At 46.0% G+C, this 16,164-nt stretch overlaps 1 protein-coding gene across 1 annotated transcript in view; it reads left to right on the top strand.

Annotated features, from left to right (window-relative positions):
* LOC118001916 (solute carrier family 22 member 2) overlaps positions 1-16,164 on the top strand; it is a 29,880-nt gene that overhangs the window by 10,949 nt on the left and 2,767 nt on the right. The window contains exons 5-10 of the mRNA XM_034992100.1: positions 4,069-4,183; positions 5,899-6,005; positions 7,327-7,541; positions 8,396-8,504; positions 9,346-9,458; positions 12,439-12,538. Of these exons, the coding sequence (XP_034847991.1) occupies positions 4,069-4,183; positions 5,899-6,005; positions 7,327-7,541; positions 8,396-8,504; positions 9,346-9,458; positions 12,439-12,538 (759 nt within the window). The remainder of the gene's footprint in view (positions 1-4,068; positions 4,184-5,898; positions 6,006-7,326; positions 7,542-8,395; positions 8,505-9,345; positions 9,459-12,438; positions 12,539-16,164) is intronic.

Here is a 16,164-nt window from a genome sequence, read left to right as displayed (position 1 = left end):
AGAGCCCAATGAGGGGCTGGATCTCCTGACCCTGAGGTCACCACTGGAGCCGAAATCAAGAGTCTGACCCTCACCCCACTGAGCCACCCAGGCACCCCAATTTATATGGTGTTTAAATTAACTTCTAGTGACTGTGGTGCCCTTGGCAGAGATTGACAATATTAGTATTCTTATTCTCTCCCTGCTCAGAGGAGACTTTAGTGTAAGAGAAGATGGAGTGTAGCACCGGGTCACCACTTCCTCATGTCCCTGCCCAAGGCAGGCATCTCCAATCAATCCCATCAGTCCTATTCCCAGATCAGGCCAATAGGACACCCCAGACAGACCATGCAAATCAGAGTCTCCAGGGCTTGCGAAATATGTTTGTCACCACTGCCAAGGGAACCATGGAAGCAGTGGAAACAGCAGAAACTATCAGAAATCCCTAAAGTGAGGTTGCCCGAAATAAAGCAAGAGGAATGCTGAGTTATCAAGCAAATCCCTCTACCATGCAACAAACCACTTTCTGGATGTATCCACCTGTTCTTTGCATAGTCGTCTTGTCTAAGAATTAAGCATCTCAACCCTTCCCAGGAAGCCTGTCTCTCCTCCAAAAGCTGGTCAAACTCTGAGACTAACCCTAACCCCCCTCCCATATCCACTCTTCCTCTTTTATGTCTCTGACGCCACACCTGCAATAGACTCTTCCTGGTTTCTTCAACATTTGCTCTTCCATCCTCCAATCCAAGTTTCATTTCTAAAATCCAGTTCCACCGTGTCCCTCTCCTGCCTCAAAATCTTTCAACAGTTTTGTTTCCCTGATGCTTTAGCACAACAGAAAAGACACACCTATTATCCAAGTTCTGACCACCTCTGGAGCCCTCCTTCTTGCCATTTTTACTTAATAGAATCAAATTTAATTTACTTACAAATCTATAACCTCCATGATGCAACCACCATCATTAAAACATCACTGGCAATGTAGAGTAGAAAACAGGTGTTTGGGGGGAAGAGTGGGGATAAAGAGATTAGGCAAGGAACTATTGCCATAATCCTTGCAAGAGAGGACAGGGCCTGAAATAAGACAAGTGAAGGAAACTGTAAACACATTGCATCAGGTAGCAATGACAGAGGTTGGTGGAGACTGAATGTGAAGGTTTAGAGAGAGGAGGTGCCTCGTGAGTGGAGCAGAGGTTTGTGTGTATGTGCTGGGGGCACCGTTCAGAGGTAAGGAACACAGGAGGAGGAGTGGGTTTGAAAGGTGGGAGGATGAGGTGAGCTTGGGACATGCCGAAGTTGGAGATTCGGAAAGGACATGAACGTGCGCATAGCCAGGCGCGGTTGAACGTAAGGATCAGGAATTCAAGTAAAATTCCCGTCTTTGTTGTAGCTACGGGATGGAGGCAATCACTCAGACAAAATGAGCAGAGTCAGGAGAGGAAGGAAATGGGGCAGATCACAAGAAAACACCAAATCCTGAAAAGGCAAGCTAAGGATGAGAAGCCAGGACAGAAGAAGAGAGGGGGGGTGCCATGATTAGAAGGCAGGAGCTATGGGGGCAGAGGGGATGTGGCAGTCACCGGAGGAGGGACTCTGTGCAGGCTGGCCTTGATCAGCCTGCCCTGGTGGGGCCACTGTCCCCTGCCCCGTGGCATTACACACACGTCTCTGTAACCCTCATATCTTACTGCTTGTTGAGATCAGCTGTTCACTTGACACTGAGGGACTTGTCCGTCTGTCCCAGTAGGCTGTCAGCTGTTTGAGGGCAGGTAACATTAGGGGCCCTCTGGCTCAGCTTCCTGTCCAGGGCCGGAGCCCCATAGCAACGCCCCCAGGGGATGATTATTCAGCGTCTGCTTGAACACTGTTAATGGCTAGCTCCTACTTCATCATCAAGCAAGCCACTTTACTGTAGAACCCAAAGCTCATGTTCCAGAGACTTCTCATTGAGCCAGAATTTACATTCCCGGCAAGTGTACCCAGGGCTCCCAATTCTGCACTTAGAGCTTCAAAAAATTAATTTCTATTCTCCCGGGCAATTCTTGAACTATCTGGATATGCTTCTGAGAGTCCATCCAGACTTTCCACCTGTAGACTAGCCACTTATGGTTCCCGTCTTCTCGGATCTGGTTCCCAAGTCCTTCACCTTCTTGGCCCTTCAGTTCATGCAACACCTGGCTGAACTGACCCTGCTTCCTGAGGTGTGGGTGACCGGGCTCAACCTGTGCACCAAATGTGATCTAGAAAAATCGCCCTATGGTGTCATAGCAGAAGGGATGGCTCTGTGAGTTGTGGATTGATTATGGCTGAGCTCACCACATTTCCATTCTTAATGTCAAATCTTAATCAGTTGTCGTTGATTCCTCTCTCCACTGCACTCCCACAAACTTCTGTCCCGAGTTCCTTGAAGTTCCACCTCTCAGAGCAACCTTCTCTCCCAGAGTGATGGCCCACATGACTCTAGGCCAGAGCTCCCACCAGGCCAGCCCTGCTACCTCCATCCTGCCAGTCCCCCTTCCTCCCATCAACCCTGAGCCAGCCGCTCCAAGAGTGGTCTCCAAACACAGATCCAAGTGGCTGGAGTCCTGCTCAAGGAGCTCCAGGGGCTCCCTGTGTCCGCCCAGATCCACCAGCTTGCCTCAAACTCTTACCTCCTTCTTTGAGAAATCAGCTGTCAGAATAATACACATAAAGCTCTTGCTTTCCCCCATGACGGAACTGCATCCTGCCACCAGCAGCCCTGCAGCCCAGCTATCAGCTCTCAGCACGTGCCCAGCCCCAGCCAACCTGCTTCTCGTCCCTCTAGCACAGGGCTGGCTGGATATTCAGCTGACCCCTGCTTTGCAGAGTCCCACTGGGAACTCTCTGAAGAGGGGACCTGCAAGGTTCCTGCACAAGGTTGAATAGAAGTCAGCGGGTGAAGGAGGAAAAACCCATATACCATAACCCCTCCCCGCGGACCAGGGAGCCCGAGGCGGGGCTCGATCCCAGGATCCCAGGATCATGACCTGAGCTGAAGGCAGATATCCAACTGACTGAGCCGCCCAGGTGCCCCATGCAATACAGTATTATTAACTATAGTCACCATACTATATATTATATCCTCAGGACTTATTTATTTTGTAACTGGAAGTTTGTGCCTTTTGACCCCTTCACCCATTTTGTCCACCTCCTCCCCCACCAATCTGTTCCCTGTATCTATGAGCTTTGTTTGTTTTAGGTTCCACGTATAAGTGAGATCGTACGGTATTTGTCTTTCTCTGACTTATTTCACTTAGCATAATACCTTCTAGGCCCACCCATGTTGTCACAGATGATAAGACGTCATTCTCTTATATGGCTGAATAATATTCCATTATATATATATATATACATACACACCCTTAGGTTGTTTCCATGACTTGGCTCTTGTAGATAATGCTGCAAAAAACATAGGGGTGTGTATATCTTTTTGAATTAGTATTTCTCTTTCCTTCTAATAAATACCCAGAAGTGGAATGGCTGGATCATAGGGTAGTTTTATTTTTAATCTTTTGAGGGCCCTCCACACCGTTTCCCACAGTGGCTGCACCAGTTTGCATTCCCTTTCCCTATACCCGGTCAGCATATGTTATTTCTTATCTTGTTGATTCTAGCCATCCTAACAGATGTGAAGTGACATCTCCTTGTGGCGTCAATTTGTGTTTCCCTGGTGATGAGTGATGTTGAGCATCTTTTCATGTACCTATTGGCCATCTGAATGTCTTTTTTGGGAAAATGTATATTAAGATTCTCTGCCCATTTTTAAATCAGATTTTTTTTTTTTTTTGCATTTGAGTTGTATGAGTTCTTTGTATATTTTGGGCATTCATCCCTCACCTGATATATGATTTGTAAATATTTTCTCCCATCCAGTAGGCTGCTTTCTCATTTTGTTGATTTCTTTTGCTGGGCAGCCCCTGCACAATTTTATCTCCTTTGTAGATCCAACCGAACTTCACTGTGTAAGATCCCTTGCAGAAATTTGATTACGACCACTGGGGACGGAGGCTCAGGAAGACGCCCTCATCCCAGACTGAACAGCACTGATAACATTGTGCTATACCCTAGGTGCATACCTGAGTCTCCGAGGTGGCTGATCTCCCAGAACAAAAGTGCTAAAGCCATGAGCGTCATTAAGTACATCGCAAAGAAAAATGGAAAATCTCTGCCGGCCTCCCTTCAGGTAAGCAAGCAGCTGAACTATCAGATCAGGGAACAGGAGGATCTGGGAAAGCCATGCGTTCTCAATAGGGAGTCGCAGAGGGGGCTCACCATATGTAACAGGATATTTCTGTCGTGCTAGGACTCATGGTCCCTGGTAAAGAAAATTCTAAATCAATCAAAAACATAAAACTAAAAGGAAACCAAAAATCATTTAAAGGCAAACGAGAAGCTTCTATAGTGTGCAACCCAAGGCTGTGGCGGGCACTGGTACCCAGGTACCTGATGTTTTCCTTCCCCGGGTGTCCATCTGCACGCTCAGGGAGGGGGCTTTTCCCCGGAGGGAAGAGTCTTCAGACACAAATCATTTCTTAGAATTTTAAACATTTTGGATAGAAAATTGTCCCAAAACATTGTGAGCAGTCTCCTGTCTTTTAAAATAAAACACAACATGGGGGTGTCCATTTTCTCTGCATTTCATGGTTTGCCTTTGGTAGACCTCATCACCTTACCTAAAGCCTTTTGACCTGACAGGGGATGGAAAAGCAAAAATCAAGCTGATTAGAAAACTCTGTCAAAATAAGAGTAATCGGGGCGCCTGGGTGGCTCAGTTGGTTAAGCGACTGCTTTCGGCTCAGGTCATGATCCTGGAGTCCCTGGATCGAGTCCCGCATCGGGTTCCCTGCTCCAAGCAGGGAGCCTGCTTCTCCCTCTGACCCTCCCCCCTCTCATGTGCTCTCTCTCTCATTCTCTCTCTCTCAAATAAATAAATAAAATCTTTAAAAAATAAATAAATAAAAGAGTAATCGTCTCTGCTCCAGGATCTAAGATAGGTTACCTGTAAGCATTTATGATTTACATGACTTTAGAGTAAGCATTTGGGGACTTGGAGGCCTTTTTTTTTTTTTCACTTCCTCTCCGGTTTCTGGGTGGTTGGGGTAGATCCCCTTTTCCACGGATAACCAGCATAGCCCTGATTCTTAAGTTTCAGATCCTTTCAGAAATTGGTCAGGGACTAAAGGACACGTGAGTCACAGTCTGGCCAAAGTGCAGAGTTCATTCACATGAGAGCGGTGAGTCTGCAGGAGGTTCTTCCCCTGCTCCTCGGGCTTGCAGACACCCTCCTGTGTGGCTGTAGGAAGAAGTGGTTTTGCAAAGGTTCTGCTTCCTGAGCCCTGGAGATTGAATCTCAACTCCACCACCTACTGTTCTCTTCTAGCGCAGGGCTTCCCCAACGTTAATTAATACCTGTGCCCAGGATGCCCCTGGGGACCCTGCCGAAATGCAGATTCCAGTTCAACGTGTCTGGACAGGGGCCCCGGGTCTTTCATTCCAACAAGTTCCAGGCAATACCGAGCTGCTCCAAGTCCCAAGGTCCCAGAGCAGAGCCTCCTGAGCGATGGGCCGCACCTGGTCCGGCAGGGAGCACGCCCGGTGCCCCCAGCCCTCAGGGCCCCTGGGCTGGGCCTTCTTCTGCTCCCCTGTGCTTGACCTTCAGTGCCACTGGACATAGGCCCATGAGTGACCTAACTCCCCCTAGCCCAGCTTCCCCTTCTGTGAAAGGGGATGAAAAAGATGGAACCGAACTACCCGGATAGCCAAGGTTAAATGAGCTAGTAAGTGTGAAAGGCTCATTAGAAGCCCTCAGCAGGTGTCAGGTACTGTCGGGATTCCCTGTCTTACCTGGGGACACTGTCTTTCACCACACAAAGCTGTTCCTCCTGTTTCCGTTCCTAGAGCCTCAGACCTGAAGAGGAAGTTGACGAGAAGCTGAATCCTTCATTTCTTGACTTGGTCAGAACCCCTCAGATAAGGAAACACACTTTGATCTTGATGTACAATTGGTAAGGAATGTTTTTCACTTTAAAATCCCTCCACGTTTTTTTTTTTTTATCCCCGTCATCCACATTAGGGGAGGGACCAAGACAGCACTGTCACAGCCTAGCTCCGGTGTAAGTATGGACAGTGGGCAGCAAGGGGACTCATTTATAGCCGCGTTTTCTGATACCATTTTTTCAGGCAGGTGTTTGAAGTCAGTCTCAAGGCATAGATAAGTATGTCCTCAACCTTGGCATTGCCTTAAAACGTCCTGTGAGATTATAAAATAACAACACCAGGACCCCCACCCTGGCCCCAGAAAATACTGATGCAGTTGGCCCAGGGAAAGTCTAGGCACCAATATTTTAACATTCTCCAGGTGAGTCTGACATATAGCCCAACCTGAGAACTACCGGTTCTATACCTATGATGAGTATAGATCTCTCCTTATTATACGGGGCTAGCAAGGGAAGGGTCTTTTCCCTTTCTTGTCTATTGGAGAAAGAAATAAACTTATGAAGGAGGATAAACCACAAGGAATAATCCACTGGCTCCACAGTCCGGTGGCTGACGCACGATTGTTTCCACAGTCTGCAGGCTGCTCCTGGAGCTGTGAGCCATTCACCCTGCACTGAGCCTTCCTTAGTGCAGCTCACTTTCCTTTCAGTGTGTCTCGGGGTTCACGCCAGCCACGCGAAGATTTGGAATCATGGACAGAAGCAAGGCTCCTCAGGAACTCATTTAGCAACCTTGAAAATACTACCTGTAAAATACAGCCGGGAAATTTGGCTTCGTACCCTTCTTTCCTTTTCTGAATAGTTGTGACTGTTGCCAAGCATCCTCTTATTTGCCATTGCAGATAACTTCTGGTCAACAAAACATAACCAAAAAACATCGTCAAAATGTTGTCTATATTGTGTCAGAAGAGAAATCAGCAGGAAGGGAGGCTGTACCCGTTTGGGTCTCTGGTTTCCTAAAATTTGAATTAAGTAGTCAATCCCTTTGATCCCAATTCCATTAGAGGATCACAAAGAGAGAAATAATTAACAATCACTAATAACCTGATACAGTTTTAGCAAATAAGTCACCCTAGAAAGACATTTCTTTCTACTTTTCAATTTGGCCAGGGAGCGCAATCCTCCTTTCTTCTCCTTTCCTGGTTCTGGGGTCACAGTCAGCCACCGCCGTGGTTCAGACCATGGAAAAGCAGTAGAATGAAGGGAAAAGCAATAAGAAGATGACAAAGAAAGATGACCCACGATCAACTCTTCTTTTTCCAGAAGCCTCTCCTTTTTGATGACTTGCTTCTGGTGCTTGGCTTGACCTGAGCTTCTCCTCTTTGCTCAGGTTCACGAGCTCTGTTCTCTACCAAGGCCTCATCATGCACATGGGCCTTGCGGGGAGCAATATCTACTTGGATTTCTTCTACTCTGCCCTGGTGGAATTCCCAGCCGCCCTCATCATCATCCTCACCATTGACCGTATAGGTCGTCGGTTTCCGTGGGCTACATCAAATTTGGTGGCAGGAGCAGCCTGCCTCACCTCGGTTTTCATCCCTGAGGGTAAGTGTCGAGCCATGCTGGGGTCTTGTCTGCCAAGGCTGCACAAAGAGGGGATGTCACAACCCTCTGGTAGTAAAATGATGTAATTTATCATCCAAGTCAATTTGGAAAGAATGAACACAGTATCTGGGACCTTCCTGAGCAAACCCATATGGCCACCCTGTCTTTAAGAAGAATTGTACCCAAGGCTTGTCTGCGGTAACAGACAATAATAATCACACCTGATTGTTCTCTAATGTACTATAACAAGAGACTAAGAGGACACATGCCATAGGCCATGGAGCTGGCCCAGAACAGAGAGCATGGGCTTTGGGGTAGAGCAGGCCCAGGCTTGAAGTCTTATTCCAGCATTTTCCAGATACTATTTAGGCAACTCCCTTGAGTTCCCTGCATCATCCTGCAGAACAAATAAGAAAGCTTAGGTAAATGCAACCAATGCACAATTATTCAGTTCCTTTCTTTCCTTTTCAAATGCTTTCTCAATGAGGAGGAGAAAAACCTGTACAAGAGAATCCTATTGGCAACATGAAGCTTTCTTTGAACCCTTTAGTCATTGGCAGTTATTTAAAATATGCCCATATTTTGCTGTTTCTTTTGGGTGGCCCGTATAAACTAGAGTTGGCCCAGCTTTGGTACAATCCTGTTGTCATTAATGACTGAGTTCTAAAGAGAGTGTTAGAATCATGCCTAAGGTTAAAACTAACAAACATGGGAAATTTTGCTCTGAAGTCTTGAGTTTAGAGAAGAAGAATGTTGCATTCTCATCCCATTCTGGAATGTGGACTTTCCCCTCTGGAGCACTGTGCAGACCAGGGATTATGTGCAACGTAAGTGGTGCGTTTTTTTCCCCACAGATCTCCAGTGGCTAAGAGTCACAGCCGCGTGCTTGGGTAGAATGGGGATTACAATGGCCTATGAAATGGTTTGCCTGGTCAATGCGGAGCTGTACCCCACATTCATCAGGTGAGCACGTTTTCCTCACCATGAAGAGGGTGGGTGGGACATTTGCTTACGGGCTAGAACTACCACAAGCACCAGCAGAGGGCACCTTCCTTTTCAAAACATGGGGCAAGAAAAACCAAAAACCAAAACAAACCACAGGACAAGAGAGGATCAGAACATTTAAAGGCAGTAGCCAGACCACATCTCACAGTTACAGGCTGGGGTGAAATACAGTCACTGTGTAGTGGGAACAGAAGACACTGATTACAAGAGAGGGATTACCAAATGGCCATGGGACAGAGTGATCAGAAACAGTATGAACAGGGGAGCGCCTTGGTGGCTCAGTTGGTTAGGTGTCTGCCTTCTGCTCAGGTCATGATCCCTTGGTCCTGGGATCAAGTCCTGCATCGGGCTCCTTGCTTGGCGGGGACCCTGCTTCTCCCTCTCCCTCGGGCCCTCCCTCCCCCCAGCTCATTCTGTCTCTTTCTCTCTTTAACTCACTCTCTCTCAAATAAATAAATAAATAAATAAATAAATAAATAAATAAATAAATAAATAAAGGAAACTGTACGAACAAGACCATACATAGAACACTGCAGGGAAGACAGATGACCAAAGTAAAAAGTGAAAATTGCCCCCCCATTAAAAATCCTCCAAAAAGCTAATATAAAACAAGTACAACAAGAATATGAGTGGAATTATGACTCATACACCATTTGTGTGTGTTGAAAACAACGTGAACGCCGTTTTTTTTCAGTTTGCAGACGTTTCAGTGACTCGGGGAAGGATTTATTTGGGTGGGGTAGGGGATAAGTACTGTACCGTGAGAAGCTGGAAGTTAAAGCAGTTCCCTGCATTTCAGGAATCTTGGTGTCCTCGTCTGCTCCTCCCTGTGTGACATCGGGGGTATCATCACGCCATTCCTGGTCTACCGGCTCACCGACGTCTGGCATGAGCTTCCGCTGGTGGTTTTTGGTGAGAAACCCTCAGACACACCTTTGAACAAAAACCCATTTTTCTAGGGACCTCCTTTGTTACATCTCAAAACAGGTATCATGCCTACTGGCAACTACCGAATGCAGCTAGTAATTAGTACTACTCTCAGTGTTAGTAATACTAGCATACGTAATACTGTTAGTAGCTACTAAGACCCAAGTATGGGAGCCACTAAGACTCCTGGCCTCAGCGGTACAAAGCTCAAGAAGGAGTGAGGTGGAAAGCCGTTTGCCTGAAGAACACCCCTAACTCTCTCCTCGCCGATCTCCACCCCTCCTTGGGTCTCTTTGTCACTGAGCTCACTCTTTCTGCCTCCTTGATGGCTGAACGTGGGAAAATACAAAACTTTTCACTTCATTACTTCAAAGGAAGGCAGTTAACATGTTGCAAAGAGCGATTTCAAAACTCAGGGGAAACAAAGACCATCATTAAGGAAATGCATTAGCGTCATGGCGCTTATGTCGGCCACCCCTTCCCCAAATCCCTTGGGCTATTAGATTTAAGGAGGATTGGTACAGCCCTTCCCTCCAACCCTGAAGTAATGTACCAATGCAGAGCCCGCTCCCTCCCCCCACTGCCCAGCCTGCAGCATGGAAGGTGACAGGGACAAATCTAACTATCAGCAATTAACACACAGAAGAGGCCAATGTTGAACATGACTACTAGAGACCGTGAAAGGGGTCCGGAATCGTGGACATTCCCATTCATTCGTGTCCATTCCTTTCCCCATAGCTGTGGACGATGGGACAGACCCTCTCCTGTGCGCCACACAGAGGGGTGCAGAGGGCTGACCAGATTCATGCACACAGCGTTCGCCTCCTCGTGTTAGCCAGAAGGCCTCAACGCACCCAGCTCAGTCTTCTTTTAGACCCACTGGGAGCCACTTTTAATTTGACAAAAATATAGCAGTTTTCCCCATGGGCCTACAACCCTTACTTCATTTGAGAGGAGGGATGACAAGACGCTCTGCACACCGGGGGCACACCCAGATGGCTTTTCTCCTAATGCCGCTCATTGCCACACACAAGTACCTCTGCTCACTCCTCTTCTCAAGGGATTTGTGAGGGGGAAATTTTCCAGTTCTATAGATGAGCCAGCAAATGTTCCACACTGCTGATAAAACTCACCCTCAAAACAGACCCAGTGAATTTCTCTATGCTGTGACTTAGCAACAGCGAGATGGCCAAAGTTGATAGAACACAAGTTCTTTATCCTGGCAGAAGCATGATTTGGCAACAGGGTGGCTGGTACCACTTCGGGGACCCCGGGCATCTTCCTCTCCCAACACTGGCTGAGGGACCTGCGCAGAGCCTTCCTTCCATCTTGGGGAAATACCACGACACCCTCTGGGCTCCTTCCTTCCAAGGGGGAAGGTGGAGACACCTCAACCTTGGTCATCCCCTTAGGTAGGCAGTGAGTGATCGATGGGTCAGTGAGACATTTCTGGGTGGAAAACAGAGACTTCGTGTTTCTCTAAGGACCATTGAACAATGCAATGCCAAGTCCAGACCTAGATGAGCCTCTGTGGACCCTCCCTCAGGGATTCACCTTCCCCTGGGAAAGATCAAGGATTTTAATTGCATTTCACCGTTTCAAGTAAACTCAAAGACTACTCCCACTGTTATTGATGCTTGTAGTTCCGTCTTCTTTTCTTACCAATCTGAGTAGCTAGCAGGAAACAAAACAAATACTTTTCCATTTTTACTCCTTTCCCTTTCTTTTGCCCGCAATAATGGTGTACTGATTGTGGTCTTGAAATAGCCAGAAGCGATTATCTAGAGCCTGAAAATCAACAAATGAACAGTTGAAAGAGTACTGGAAAAAAACTGATAAGAAATACCCTGGTTAATGAGGCTTATCTTTGCAAATATAAAAAGCTAAGGAGATGATCATTTGATGAATCCATTATATTCTCTTCCTAATTCACTCACTGCAGAGAATCAAAGCCAGAAGAATATGTGTATTATTTGCGTGATTTACAGCCAAGTGAATCTTTAGATGTTCAGAGAGACTCTGAAGGTGGCTATTTCGTTCCTAACTCTGCGGCAGGCTCTGCCACGTAACAAGCAGGAATGCATTTCAGTCTCAGAATAAGCGTGTGAGGTGGGAATATCACCCCACTTTATGGCCAAGAGTCTGGAACCGAACTTCCCAGGGCTCTGAGACCAGTGAGTGGGGACTCAGAACCGGATCCCAGGCACCCAGAGCTACAACCAGCGTCCTGAACCACTGAGCTCTGTGGCCTCGATTCCTGTCATTTTGTAAAGATGTAAAAACAGAGGCCAGTGTGCATTTTTTTGGAACTCCAAAACCAATGAAGACCCCACATCTATTTCCTGCATTCGATTATCGTAAAACATAAAACGTAACCTTAAAATCCCAAAACGTAAATGGGAATTTAAAGACACATAAACACTCTAATGTTTACTATGACTCCCCAGCATGTGCAAAAAATACAGCTGGAGACAAAGGAAAAAGGAACAAAAGGAATTTCTCAAACACTGAAAGTGTAGGCCTGGCTATACTTTTTAAATGCTGTGAATGCAGTGATATATGATTCACTACTTCCGGGTGCTAGTCATGTTCCGAGGTTCTGACTCATTCTCATTACTAAGTGCTTTATATTGGCAGGGTTATGTTCTTCCTTTCCTAAGAGTTGATTTTTTTTTCAGAGTTATTTTCTAACTCCAATGTATCTTAATATTATGGCAATGTTCTCTAGCTTAGAATAACCTTGACTCAAAATGTTGAGTATTTCATCTCCCTATAAGGAATTGTAATCCAAGGGAGTTTGGAATCAGCAAAAATATTTATAGGACAGTCAGAGATAGCAAAGAAATCTGTAAGTATAGAATATCACAAAAAATAATTTTTTTTTTTTTAAGAAGTAAGGGGAGTTCTGATTATAAAGCCTGCCTGTTTTAGTTCCTAATGTAATTTGCATCTGTTTGGCTTCCAGCGGTGGTTGGCTTGGTTGCTGGGGGACTGGTGTTGCTGCTCCCAGAGACCAAAGGGAAGGCTTTGCCTGAGACTATTGACGAAGCTGAAAACATGCAGAGGTAGGAAGCTGAAATTCCTCCATACAGGTCTGCGCCAATTCTGTAGCCAGTTGGAAAAAACATGAGGCTGAACTTACACCTCATACCATCCACTGAGATCAAGTCACACAAAATCAAAGACTAGAAAATACAAAGAAACAGTAAAATAATGAACATACCATAGAAGAGTACCCTTATACTTTCATAGTGGGGAAGGTCTCTCTGTAAGTACGGCAAAAAAAATCCAGGACCCATTTTTAAAAAGATCAATAAGTTTGCCTTTATAAAAATAAAGAATTCTATTGAAAAACTAACATAAGCTTAAAAAAAAAAAGTAATAATAACAAACATGGAGAAAATTTTTGCTCCTCTACAAGGGGCTAATTTTCTGAATATATAAGGAGCTCTAACAAATCCATAAGAGGAACCGCACAGAAGAAAAAATGGGCTAAGGACTTGAACACATAATTCAGTGAAAGGAAAATAAAAAGAGCTCTTAAAGATATGAAAATATTCTCATTTCCTACATAGTGAGAGAAGTACCAACGAACACTGTACTACTCACAACTTAGATTGTTGAAGATCAAACCACTTGGTAACATTGTGTTGGGGAAGAATGTAGGTAAACAGCGTCCTACGTTGCCAATGGGAGTACACATCTGAAATCTCTATGATGGCAATATGACAAGAGTATCAAAAATGGCTATTTATTTTTATTTTTTTTAAAGATTTTACTTTATTTATTTGAGAGCTAGATAGAGAAAGAGCACGAGCGGGGGAAGGGGCAGAAGGAGAGGGGGAAGCAGGTTCCCCGCTGAGCAGGGAGCCTGGTGCAGGGCTTGATCCCTGGACCGCAGGATCATGACCTGAGCTGAAGGCATATGCTTAACCAACTGAGCCATCCAGGTGCCCCTGTGTATTTCTTTTTACCTAGCAATTCCACACTTCCAGGAATTTACACGTACAAAATGACGTATGTACAGGATTACCATTTAAGACAATTTTTTATGTAACAAAAGATTGGAAACAACCGAAATACCCATGGATTGGGAGGCCAGTTATATAAATTATGGTATGTCATTCAATAAAATACCATATAGCCATTAAAAAGAATGAGGCAGCTTTATACACACTGATAAGGAAAGTCCTCTAAGATACATTACTAATTTAAAAAAGGGGGACGCCTGAGTGGCTCAGTCTGTTAAGCATCTGACTCTTGATCTCAGTTCGGGTCTTGATCTTGGGGTCATGAGTTCAAGCCCTACGTTGGGCTCCATGCTGGGTATGGAGCCTACTTTATAAATAAATAAAAAAATTTTTAAAAAGGAAAATATAGAAAGTATATATTCTGCCATTTCTATAAAAGGAAAGAAAAAATATATGTGTGTTAAATGTAAATACATATACATTTATTTATATAAATGTAAATATATATATATAAATATATATGTAAATATATATGTAAATATATATATTTATCTTTACCTGTATCTCTGGAAGAATATGCAAGAACCAGAACATTGGCTGTTTGTGGAATGAGAGGCTTTGGAACACAGGTGGGAGGGATTTCCAGTGCATACCTTTTTCTACTTTCCAAACTTTGGACCATATGAACCTATTCAAAAATTAAACCTAAGAAAGTCTAATGAAGAGAAACATAGGACACACTGTCCACAGGTTTCTTTATGCAATATGCTTAGATGTTTTTATTCATTTTATTTATACTCCAGTTCTGGCCTACTGGCACCATGAGCTGAACTGAATTTTATCCGTTCTACACATTGTTCCCATTTAACATACTCAGCACCCGGGCAGATGTGGCTACGGAAGAATCGCCGTGGTCTGAGGCTTGTCCTAGAGCTTGGAGCTCAGCATTACAAGAGGCCTTTGAGCTCAGCCAGTCGTCACTCACTGGCGAGCCACAGGATATCAGGGCCTCAAGGGCTCTGCTTGACCCACGTGGTATTTTTAAAGTGGGAAATTTCACATAAACTGGATTTCCAGTATCTCTTAAAGAAAAAACAATTCAGAGGATTTGGTAACCCACACAGGCATTTCCTCTTGCTGATGGCTTGCAGGAGCTGAGAGGGGACTGAGGGTTTGGAAGGGCGTGTCTGCTGGAGGAGGCCACAGTGACACATTCCCCGTTATCTCGTGCCTAGCACATTTGTTTTTTCTGCCTGGTGCATGCAGACACTTGAGCTTGAGATCCTTGATCTAGACCAACTGCCCCCCTGTACCCCTATCTCAGGGAAGCTTCCCATGCACACGAGCCTCCCCTTGAAGACAGACTGTGCCCCATTTACTGTCGTCTCCCCAGGACTCAGCACAGTACCTGGCACGCACAGACCGGGTGCTCCCCATATAGCTGGGGACTAAATGCTGAGTTCCTTCTACAGCATCGCTAATCATGGGCTCTCCAGGCTTGTGCAGCCAGCTCCCCTGCCGGGAAGGCGGTAAGGTGTGGTGGGCAGGGGCATGAGCTCTAGAGTCTGACAGGCCAGGTCTTGACATTTCCCATCATGCGGCCTTAACTCTTGTAAGCCTTGGTTTTTTCATCTGTAAATGGGGACAATGGTTTCTACTCACTGGATTTTTGTAATGAGATACATGCATGGAAAGTGCCTGGCACTTTGGAAATGTCCAATAGCCACCGTATTATCCATAGTTTTCATAGCTGCTTTGTAAAACGGGTAACTAGACAACTGAGTGGAAATCAAATTTTAAAATATATTCTGAATGGTTTTGAGATAGGGAAGCGCAGCTCCGTGATAGACGCACAAACGTCTACTTGTAAGAGGCTTCCCATCAGGCTGGTTCATCAGGCGAAGGAGATGTCACAAAGATTATTCCTGTTGTTGGTTTACATGCCTTCTCTTCATGTGATCTACAAACACTTCTCTGAAGATTTGCGCTTTTCTGTTTTCTGTATTCCATAACCCAGCTCACCTTTCAAAGATGGAAGACAGATCTGTGTGAGGCTCACGGCTACAGAGGAGAGTGGGGAGGTGAACCCAAGGCTGGGCTGCTAAAGGGCCCCCCTGCAGGCAAAGATGAGCAGGGGCGGCCCGCGGGACACAGAGGTGCCCCTCAGGAGAGCTGACCCAGGCCCAGTGTCCCCCGACACTGAGGGAGAGGCGCCAAAACAGGACTCCCTGCCCCCCCTCCCAAGCCCTCCGGCTCCCCAGCACCCACAGCCCGTCCTAGTTACACAGAGAGCCCCGGGCATTTCCTGATGTACCCCTTATTTCACTCTTCCGCCTGTTTCCTTGTCTGTAAGATTGGGTAACAGTAGCTGACATTCGCTCAGAGCTTTCAGCTAGTGCTTACGAAGCCCCTCGCCCGAGCTGCCCCATTTAATCCTGGCGACAACCCTGTGGGACAGGTACTGTCATTATTAGCCCCGTTGACAGCTGAAAAACATGAAGGCAGCAAAGATCAAAGATTCACCCAGGAGGCCAGTGAGTGACAAAGCCAGTCCTGGCAGCCAGGCTCCAGGGAGCTGGGTTCACAAGGGGGGGCAGGGGTGAGTGCAGGCAGGGGCCCCGGCCACGCTGGGGTTCTTAGCCGTCAGTCAGCGCGGCTGCAGCTGCTCTTACGGCTGCTGCTGTTGCTGCTGCTGCTGTTGCTGCTGCTGCTGTTGCTGC

The sequence above is a fragment of the Mirounga leonina genome, unplaced genomic scaffold, assembly GCF_011800145.1.
Source record: "Mirounga leonina isolate KUSES-001 unplaced genomic scaffold, KU_Mleo_1.0 Mir_55, whole genome shotgun sequence".
Lineage (NCBI taxonomy): Eukaryota > Metazoa > Chordata > Mammalia > Carnivora > Phocidae > Mirounga > Mirounga leonina.
Note: the sequence above shows the minus strand (reverse complement) of the source record. Positions and strands in the feature narration are given on the sequence as shown.